Here is a 10,693-nt window from a genome sequence, read left to right as displayed (position 1 = left end):
CATGAGTAATTGGAGCACTTGTATGTTCATTGTTTACTTTCCTGGGTTGGTTCTTCACCTAAACCTTCATGATCGTAAATATCTTGATTTGATGTTGTTGCATCAAGAAATTCAATGGTAATGATTTTTACTAATCATCATCAAACTAATCTATTAACTTAACTAATTATAATTAACTATCAAAGATGATTAGCGAAGGGCAGATTATGAATTAGTTAAAATACATGGATATGGGATAACCTTGATTTACTATTTAAATCCCGTTTTTGTCTTTTTCTTCTATCCACAATTAGTTTTATTATCCCCAGTTGCCAGTTGTTTTGTTGTAGCTCAATGAAGACTTTCTAGTACTGCCCAAATAGTGTCCTATTATATTTGGGAGAATTGTTGCCTTCTCAGGTTTGGTAGGGAGAAACAATTTGATCAAATTTGTGACAATACCTTACTATGGGAGAATTATTGTTTTACTCCCAAAACTCTTGCTGTTGCCATCTAGTAAAAAGATATTTGTACAAGGATAAGTAAAAAAACAGAAAAACGAAACATATCGGCACTGTTACGGTAGGAATATGTGAAAAATTTAAGAAAACGGAACATATCGGTACTGGCACTAGTAAGAGCCGTGTCATGACTCTCATCGGTTCAGTACTTCAGGGTTCGACGCTAGAGAGGAGGGAGCGTGAAATGGAGTAGACTTTCTCCGGCCCCGAAGTCAAAAGTCATACAGTACTACTCTGCTCTATCTCTAAGCTCCCCTCGTCAGTTCAGTAGTTTAAGGGGTGACCTTCTTATTCATCACGATTTCGCTTCTTCTACATCTTTTTCTCATTCGATTGGGAATTAGGTTTCAGGGTTTACAGATTGACTGAAGATGATGATCATGGATCATAACAGATCCAGATATCTTCATCGCCAAAGTACAATTCTGTTTCTACAACTCATCTCCATATTCTTCCTGGTAAATTAACTCTTTTTTACCTTCTTGATTTTGATTGATTTTGATTAAGAATTGTAGTAGTAATAGTAACAGTTTCAGTTAATCTAAATCACTTCATTTTTTACTAAATTATACGAACGACCTAATTTTGATTCGAGAACTAGCACAAGCAATATGTAGTGTTCGTTCTGGCTAGGGTTTTATCTCTTTATTTGGAAACTTTCATTTGTGATGTTGTATACCTGTTCTGTATCTCTACTGACTGAATTGCTGGATTGGTGATATTTACTCTTGTTTATTCAGTGCCTAGTAACAGGGTCCAATGGAGCTTCTTCAGTGGGATCTCGTAAAACTGGGAAATCATCATCAGTGTTTTCCTTGTTTAATCTTAAAGAAAAGAGTAAATTCTGGAGTGAGTCTGTCTTGCACTCTGGTAAGTACTGCTGCCCTCACTCGTCTTTATTCTTTCTCATTGTTGCTTTCAAATTTTGTTTCCTGCTGTTGTGAACTTGCATTGTGATTATTTCTTAGATGTTGAGGATCTGGAAACTACAAGCCCTGGAAAGGCGAGTCTCCAGAACTACACCAAGGCAGGTAAATATCACACTTCATCATTGGTTGTACAAACTTGATACTGAGTTTCATTGGATACCATTATTCTGCTTAAGCAATCTGATGATTTTCATCTCGTGTTTAGGTAGTGTTGCCGGTTATATGAAGCTTCTCGAAGTCGATTCTTTATACCTTCCAGTCCCTGTCAATTTTATTTTCATAGGATTTGAAGGAAAAGGGAACCATGGTAACTTTTTTTTTTTTCATCATCTACTTATGTTTGTGAGTTAATCTCTATAGATTACTTACTCCTAACCATCTTCGGCTTACCTATCATTTTTTGCTTGCCGCTTCTCTCTTAGACTTCAAGCTTGGTCCGGACGAACTTGAGCGTTGGTTTACTAAGATTGATCACATATTTGAACATACACGAATTCCACCTATTGGAGATTCTCTCAGTCCATTTTACAAGATCGCCGTAGATAAATCACGTCGTCATCATCAGCTTCCTGTTGTCAGTCACGTAAATTACAAGTAATATCTTCTCATCTCGCACTGTTTTCATTACTTAAGCTAGATTCTTACATGTTGCTTTCAATAACTATATGCGTTTAAATCTTTATTCCAGAACAGAAAAATTGTCTTCTGTTGACTATAACTAATAATAAACCATATATTTGTTCACTAAATTTTGTCTTCTTCGGTGAAACTAACTATCCACATGTTAGAGTGCAGTTTTTCTGTACATGCGATACAAATGGGAGAAAAGGTGACGTCTGTTTTTGAGCATGCCATAAAGAGCCTATCTCGCAAGGATAATATATCAGATACCAGGTAGAGTTCTGAGTCTAATTACTTATTATCTGAAATTTATGTGTTTGACATGACAGGTTGCTTATACATGTTCCTTTTGTAATGTTTCCAGTGATGATGAAAATGTTCTTTGGCAAGTAGACATGGAGACAATGGACTTGATTTACACAAGCCTGGTCGAATACCTTCAGCTTGAGGATGCATACAATGTTTTCATCTTGAATCCCAAACGCAACATAAGAGCTAAATATGGTTACAGGTGGGTGTTCTAGTAATCACAAGCTGTTCACGGACTTGTGCGATCCTTAATTCCTAGGTTTCACATGTACATTTACAGTATATGAATCAGTGTACCTTACCTTGCAAGCTCTGTATAGCATTATAGCTTCCTTGGGTTCGAAACTGATGTGTTATATTTGGAATGAAGATAGGTAACTTTGTAGTTCTACCATCTAAATTGTTCTGAAGGGTAAAAAGATGTCATACTCAATAAATATGGGCATGTCTCTTCTGCACCCTTGGCTATTGACATGGGGTGACTGGTCAAGTCATGGCGTGAGAAGCAAGCGTATATGAACCTGTGATTACATGACAGAATAGTGTGGAAAAGGTGACTATCGAGAACAAAAGGGATGAATTAGGGATCTCTTGTGCGTATGACTTCCCGTCCTGTTCATTAGTAGTTGGCCATGTTTCTCTACCGTAGATTGTATAGTCGAAGTTCTCATGCCTCAAAATCCAGCTCCTGCTACTCTTTATGCCATATTATTATGTCAAAGACTCAAATCCTATAGCAGTTATTCTTTGATGTAAATGCTGATTCAGTTTTATCATATAAATTTTCATGTAATTTCAGTAAAGTTAGCTTGTCTCCTCTTGTGGCAGTCCATTTTCGTAGTTTATTTTATCACTTTTCTGATAGTGAAGTTTCATATGTTTTCAGGAGAGGTTTATCTGTGTCAGAAATAGATTTCCTTAAAGAGGTACTCGATTGTGGCATTCATTAAACAGTTCTATTTTAACCCGCATTTAATTTTGATGCATCTTATAGTATTTGAATGGGTGCACCTGTTAAAAAAATGTACCGTCTTGATATATGGATATTATGCTTCCATATATATGTAGAGTAGGAAGCATTTTCCTGTCCAGGTTACGCACTCACAGAGGTTTTTTTTACAGAATATACCATTGCAAAAAAAGATTCTTCAGTCAGGAAGCAAGCAAGGAAGCGTGCTTGGTAGGTTCAGTCAACATGTCTTCTTCATTTATTACGAGTATAGTTATAGCAGTATTTATGTTGTCATGTATGGTAGTCAAATGACATCCACTCTAAAACTTACTGGTTCTCTTTTCAGCTCTTGACAAGATTAAACGACCTCTATATGAAAAGCATCCAATGTTAAAGTTTGCCTGGACAACAACAGAAGACATTGATACTGTAAGTGATCACTAGGCTTCTAAAATATCTTATGCATTTAGGTCATACTCATACTCTACACAGTAGCTGTCCTAATACTGACATTATGGTGGTTTGATTCGGGCCCATCTAATCTATAATCTATGTGTTGTCGTCCTGTTTCCAGGTAGAATGGTCGGACATCTGTGTAGAGGCTTTAGAAAATTATGACAAGTTACACCATGGAAACGAAACTGCTGATATCATACAAAGGCAGGTCTTGCAGGTGTGCCTTTACTCTCTCCCTACCTAGGTCAATGTTGCCAACCCATTGTGCTGGTGAAAGTCTGTTTTTTGATTCATGCAGTTACTGATATCCTTGTCTTTTGTGACAGTCGATGAATGGGAAAAATGAAGATATGAAGCTCCTCCTGGAGAAGGAGTTGAAATCGGGGGAACTAGCTGGCCTTCAAGCAGAGTGTCTGACAGACACATGGGTGGGAGGAAATAGGTTCTCTCTCTCTCTCTCTCTCTCTCATCCCCTCTCTCTCCCTCTCCCACTCTCTCTCTCTCTCTCTCCCTCCCTCCCTCCCTCCCCCCCTCCCTCGTTTCCTAAGTTAAGATATATCTCCCTGTCTAACGTTGTTCATGGGTTATTTCAGGTGGGCGTTTATTGACTTGAGTGCAGGACCTTTCACTTGGGGTCCTTCTGTTGGTGGAGAAGGTGTTCGCACAGTACATAGTTTACCAAATGTGACGAAAACCATTGGTGCTGTAGCAGGTGATACAATCAAACTTGCTTCTTATCTCTAACTATTATGCATTTCAATGTTTAGTTGTCATGTATCTTGCTGGTTAGTCATTGCCAGTCACCAAATGGTTTATATAAATTTGGTACAAATGAATTCTCGTGTTGAATAGCTGCAACATTTAACTTGGGTTATCCTGTGACGTATTTTGAATAACATGTTTTGTAGTAAATAACTCTAACTCAATAGTTTTTTCTTGACCTCCAGAAATGACAGAAGAGGAAGCTGAAAATCATTTGCAAGGGGCAATTCAAGATAAGTTTGCAGTTTTGGGTGATGTACGTCTTTTACTCCATTCACTTTCAATTATTTTGTAGGAGCTATTGATACACAGATTTAGTCATGGTGGACCATCATCTTATTTTCTCTAGAGGTAGTAGCAACGGGTCTACATCTTTAATCCCTTGGATAAAACTTCATAACTTCATGGATCTCCTTGGAACTCTTTACTAGGATATGGTTATATAATTCTGGCTGGAGGTAGACTAGATTTTAATTCGGATGGTTTTTGCGTCATACAGGTTTGTAAATTGGTAGATTAAATGCATACTTTAACGAGATGACATTGCTTGCAAATTGTTTGTATGGTGCTGTCTTATTCCCGAACGTTGTTAAAATGGGTGTTCAATCATTTTTGGTTTTTGAATACTGGTTTGAACAAAATATGCTTCTTAATAATGCAGAAGGATCATCACGCTATAGATATCCTTTTAGCGGAAATTGATATATACGAGGCATTCGCATTCAAGCATTGCAAGGGAAGAAAGGTTAAGCTTGCACTTTGTGAAGGTAATCTCTGTTCTCATCTTTATACAAGCTTGATTGCATCAATCAAGGTGGTTTTCACAAACTGTAATTTTAAACATTGACCATAATTTCACCCATTCACTTTATAGACTTCCTTCCTTGGAGTGTTATCTAACTGAGATAGTCAGATGCTGCAACAATAGATTCAAACAAGATTTACTTCTTGAACCCATGTAGTCCTGATGATGTTGTGCACTTCCGTTATAATTGCAGAACTTGATGAAAGGATGGGAGACTTGAAAGATGAGCTGCAGACTTTTGAAGATGGAAAGTATGATGATAGTCATAAGGCGAAGGCGCTGGATGCGTTAAAACGAATGGAAAGCTGGAATTTGTTTAGTGATACGTTCGAGGTAAGCCGCTTATTTACTTAAGGACTGTCACATATTTGTATTATAAGTTGTGGGAAGTCTTTTCAGGGGAAGGATAACAGAAAGGTGTTTGTTTGTCAGCATGATCGGTGTCAATTGCTATACTTATATTCTTTCTTGTTTGTGAAACTTAATTTGCAACTTAGTCTGAACCCTCGTTATACTTATAATGATAGTGCTGTTTCTGTTCAGGAGTCCCAAAACTACACAGTGGCACGTGATACATTCCTTTCTGACCTTGGTGCTACTTTGTGGGGGTCTATGAGGCACATAATTTCTCCTTCAATTGCTGATGGATCATATCATCATTATGAGAAAATATCCTTTCAGCTGTTTTTTATCACACAAGAGGTACAGTGTCTCTATATGGCAAAATAAGAGGGTCCAAATTTTTGAAGTGATCTTAACTGTGTCTTATTGGTACAGAAAGTCAGGCACATGAAAAACTTACCTGTGGATCTTAAGGCTCTCATGGACGGGCTTTCCTCCTTGTTGTTACCATCTCAGAAAGCCATGTTTAGTCCACACATGTATGTATATTTGGTTCATTATCATGTCTTTAAATATACAACTTCTTTAGATAGTCCACACATTTATGTATATTTGGTTCATTATCATGTCTTTAAATATACAACTTCTTTAGATAGTAGGTTTTAAGAGTTTGGCTTATTTCAGGTCATGTGGGGTGTATGTATATTATGTTTTTGCTTTGATACAACATAACATAGTTTGCTTTGTAATTATTTCCTGGACTTAATACTAGCATGATTACTGGAGTATCATAATTTTAAGATATTACTAACATCTTCATGATTATAGGTTGCCTCTTTCAGAAGACCCAGCGTTGGCCATGGCATTCTCAGTGGCGCGGCGTGCAGCAGCTGTCCCACTGCTGCTAGTGAATGGCACATATAGGACATCAGTTCGTTCTTATCTCGACACCTCCATTCTCCAACATCAGTTGCAAAGGATAAATGACCATGGTTCACTTAAAGGTATTCTTTAACCTCTATGGTTCACTATTTTGAAGTAGTACTATAAAACAGACTTCATTCAGAATGACATGTCTTATTGGATCACTTATTTGATTTTGTAGTTTCTTTCCTGTATTATAAATCGATGTATGCTAGACCTCGTTCAAAGTGACATGTCTAATTGGTTCACTTTTTGTACTGTCAGTGCAGTATACAAATAAAATAACTTAAAAAGTTCAAACACTATCGTACTCATCACTTGTTGGGACTTGTGAATGTTTAGTGCGTGATAACCCAAATATAGTTACGTAATACCACAAAATAGGTATCTCTTTCAACGTGCTTCTGTTTTCCTGCTGACATTTCTAATTGTAGCACAAACTCCATGGTTCCTGGGATATTATTGTTGGGTTCTGTATGGTAGCAGAAGAGAGATGTATTCAGTTTGCATTTTGGAAGAGTCGTGACTTTATGTGTTTTATCCATGTTTACCTCTAACATTTGTGCTGGAATATAAGCTTTGATTTGCTTTCATAATGCAGGGCAACATGCACAGAGCAGATCTACCCTAGAAGTTCCAATATTTTGGTTTATACACAATGATCCATTATTAGTTGACAAACACTATCAAGCAAAAGCTCTTTCTGATATGGTCATTGTTGTCCAGTCAGAACAAACATCCTGGGAAAGCCATCTGCAGTGTAATGGACGATCGGTTTTGTGGGACTTAAGGTCAAATATCTCTGGCACTTGCTATCAACTCTTTGGTGCTACTAACTTTTAGCAAAATACCCTTTAATCTTTCGGATCTAAGGCTAAAGTTCTCTAGAATATTTGACGCTGGCCTGGATGTGTTATGTGAAATTGGGGAGCCCAGTTATTGTTTGCAGACAAATGCTGATGAAGTTGTTTATCTAATTCCATCCTGGATTTTTTTATTTATGGGGCAATTTAGAGACTGTATTGTCAGTTTGCTAGCCTTTACTCTGGAAAAAATGCTGGTATTTAGAGATATGATAACTAAAGAAATTGTTTCTAATATGAGGGAACTCAAAAGTCCTTTATATCTGAATAGCTAATGGAACATCTATTCTTGTAAAGGCGAAATTTGGTAGCATCAGCTTCTACCATGGTTGGTTTGCGTGTTACTCATGCTGTGTCATTATTCTCTTACAGGAGACCTTTGAAAGCTGCTTTAGCCTCTACTGCTGAACATCTAGCTGGTTTGCTTCCTCTTCATCTGGTTTACAGCCAAGCCCATGAAACTGCACTTGAGGTTTGTTATTTCTCTGTCCGTTCTGTTGATAGTTCATTCCCAGGTGTACTCTCGATATTAATAGTATCTGATTAATAAATAGATGAAGAGATCCTTGTGCTCCTTTTCTCTGCTGAAACATATGGATTTTTTATTGCATGCAGTCACTCTTATACGCCGTTAAGGAATCTGCTCTTTGGTACTAATGCTTATGTGGTTTGAATGTATAGGACTGGATATGGTCAGTAGGCTGCAGTCCTTTGTCCATCACTTCTCCAGGTTGGCACGTATCTCAATTCCAGACTGATACCATTGCTCGAAGCTATGTCATCACTACTCTTGAGGAGTCAATACAGCTTGTGAATTCAGCTATTCACCTCCTTGTGATGGAGCGTACTTGTATCCTTGCGTTGGTTTCAATAGTGCGGAAGTTAGTATGACACTAGATTCATCTTTTCTGTGCACCCCACGCATACTGTTGCATGTTCAGCATATTGAGTCAAATTTAAGTGAAGGGTATTCATGAAATAATCTTGTTGGTGCCCATTTAGGGACAAATCATTAATTCTATGTGCAATAAATATATTTCATTAAAAGGAAACTTAACCAAAACATCAGCTGAAAAGACTTTCAAGCTCTTCCAATCTCAGGAGCGGGAGCTGGTGAACCATTACAACTCGGTAGTTAGTTTGTGGAGAAGAGTGAGTTTATTTCTCTTTGGTGCTCAAATTTGTGTTTTACCCGGCATCATCATTTTGATTCATTACTGAGTAAACGGAGCTACAATTTTCAGATCTCAACTGTTACTGGGGAGTTGAGGTATGCAGATGCCTTGAGGTTGCTGTCTCCACTTGAGGAAAAATCAAAAGGGTTCAGCTCTAAACCCATCTCTTTTTTACTTGATGCATTTTATATTCAGTTATTGAGGGGGGGGGGGGGGTTTCAGACCGCTTGACTGAGATCCCGTACTAGCTACATTAGTATCCAGTGGTTGAACTTCATTCTCACATGCAGGTTTGCTGATTTCGTAAATACAACAATTGCCTCATTTCATCCAATTCACTGCACCAGAGGAAGGGAAGTTAAAGTAGAGTTTGACATGACGACCATACCTGCTTTCTTGATTGTGTTGGGTATTCTCTGGTTTGTTCTGAAGCCAAGAAGGCCCAAACCGAAAATCAATTAGAAAGCTAACAGTAGAGAGCAGATAGTCACAGATGAAACAACATTTTTTTTTTGCCAATGTCGGGCGTCGGTTACAGAAAAATTGTAGTTATAGAGGTATAAACACTTGCAGAAAAGAGGAAAAATAAAATGTTGTATCGATTTTAATCATTTTTTTCTGTATCGATCCAATTCTCATGTTTAAGTCGTTCCATTGGTTCCCTAAGCTCCGCCAGAGTAACACAAGTGACACTACATGTTACGGCAGGATTGATCTGTCCAGTGACTCTAGTCCAACCAGTTTTCGTTTTTTTTTGCTAGACTAACGCATTTGTTATTACAGGACAGGTATTTGACCTAAAAAGAGAGAAAAAGTGAGTGATAAAACCCAAGCCAGAACCAAGGAAGGTTCATGCTTGATGACATGCCTAAATAATTCTTTAGTAACCCGTTATAGGGGCGGCATGGTTTATTAGAGGGGCAGCATTCTAATAGGACAAAAAGGATCATTTCATGATCATTCAAGGTATCCCTTATAAAAAAATACTGGAAATGACAAATTAACCCTCATAATTGATAACCTAGTTTAGTGATGATAATCAAGTTTAGTGTAATGATTAATTTCACTTATATTAACTCAAAATCAAAACCAAACTGAGATTTTTAGAGTTGAAAAAAAAAGTTTAGAGGAGAAGGTTAATCTCAATCAATTGAAGAAATTAACCAACAAAATGAAGAACCAGGACTTCAAAATGACCGGGTATACTTCTAAATTAGTCCCAACTAGCTTTTTGTTGCTCAAAGGTATCTAAAGTACGTAAAAAATTCAATTTTTTTACATTTTCAGAGCTAATTACGGTTGGAATTGTGCTCATAACCAACCGTAAATCGAAGTTATGGTTTGTAAAAGATGAACTACCAACAGTAGTTGGTTAAATTTGAAGAAAACCCAATCGTAAAACCAGTTACGGTTGGTAACTAAATGTTCCAGATGAACCGTAACTCAGTTACGATTGGTAACCAAATGCTCGATACCAACCGTAACTGAGTTGCGGTTCGTAACCAAATGCTCGATACCAACCGTAACTGAGTTACGGTTCGTAAACTAAAATGGTTACCAACCGTAACTGAAGAAAATTCTCAGATATAAGAATATACGGTTGGTAATTAAACTATTACCAACCGTAACAACATCAAAATATTCAGTTACGGTTCGTAATTGAGTTAAAATCAACCGTAACTCACATAAACCCAGAAATTTCAATTTTCATCTAAAACCCTAATTTCCGATAGAAATTAAATTTAAATCGAACGAAATAAACCAATTCGTAACTGGGTTTTCAAACATACCTCATATAAGTCATTACACTACATTTGATTAATTTTTGAATCGTCGATTAATCGAAGACGATGAAATTTTGAGTTTTAATGGAGGTTACGGTTGATGGGAGGAGGAGAAGAGAAGAAGAAAGAAAACAAATTTTCAATTTAGCTTTGATTTAGGTTAAAAAATGGAGAGAGTAATCTAATTAATTTATACCTCCTATAGAATATCCCCTAACCAACTAGAGGAACATTACTATCACACTGCCGCCCTTCTAATAAACCATGCCGT

At 37.2% G+C, this 10,693-nt stretch overlaps 1 protein-coding gene across 1 annotated transcript; it reads left to right on the top strand.

Annotated features, from left to right (window-relative positions):
- Positions 1–681: 681 nt before the first annotated feature.
- LOC113358731 lies at positions 682–9,304 on the top strand. Its single transcript, XM_026602386.1, has 25 exons — positions 682–958; positions 1,241–1,370; positions 1,469–1,531; positions 1,635–1,736; positions 1,852–2,023; positions 2,225–2,323; positions 2,415–2,561; positions 3,246–3,285; positions 3,482–3,539; positions 3,658–3,740; positions 3,886–3,984; positions 4,094–4,209; positions 4,361–4,479; positions 4,715–4,785; positions 5,191–5,296; positions 5,528–5,667; positions 5,878–6,036; positions 6,112–6,215; positions 6,505–6,680; positions 7,202–7,391; positions 7,836–7,935; positions 8,145–8,313; positions 8,533–8,615; positions 8,708–8,784; positions 8,929–9,304. The coding sequence occupies exons 1-25, from the start codon at positions 872–874 to the stop codon at positions 9,098–9,100; spliced, it is 2,862 nt and encodes a 953-aa protein (XP_026458171.1). The 5' UTR covers positions 682–871; the 3' UTR covers positions 9,101–9,304.
- Positions 9,305–10,693: the final 1,389 nt, after the last annotated feature.

Source organism: Papaver somniferum, chromosome 3 (assembly GCF_003573695.1).
Source record: "Papaver somniferum cultivar HN1 chromosome 3, ASM357369v1, whole genome shotgun sequence".
Taxonomy (NCBI): domain Eukaryota; kingdom Viridiplantae; phylum Streptophyta; class Magnoliopsida; order Ranunculales; family Papaveraceae; genus Papaver; species Papaver somniferum.
This window is presented reverse-complemented; position numbering and strand designations above follow the sequence as displayed.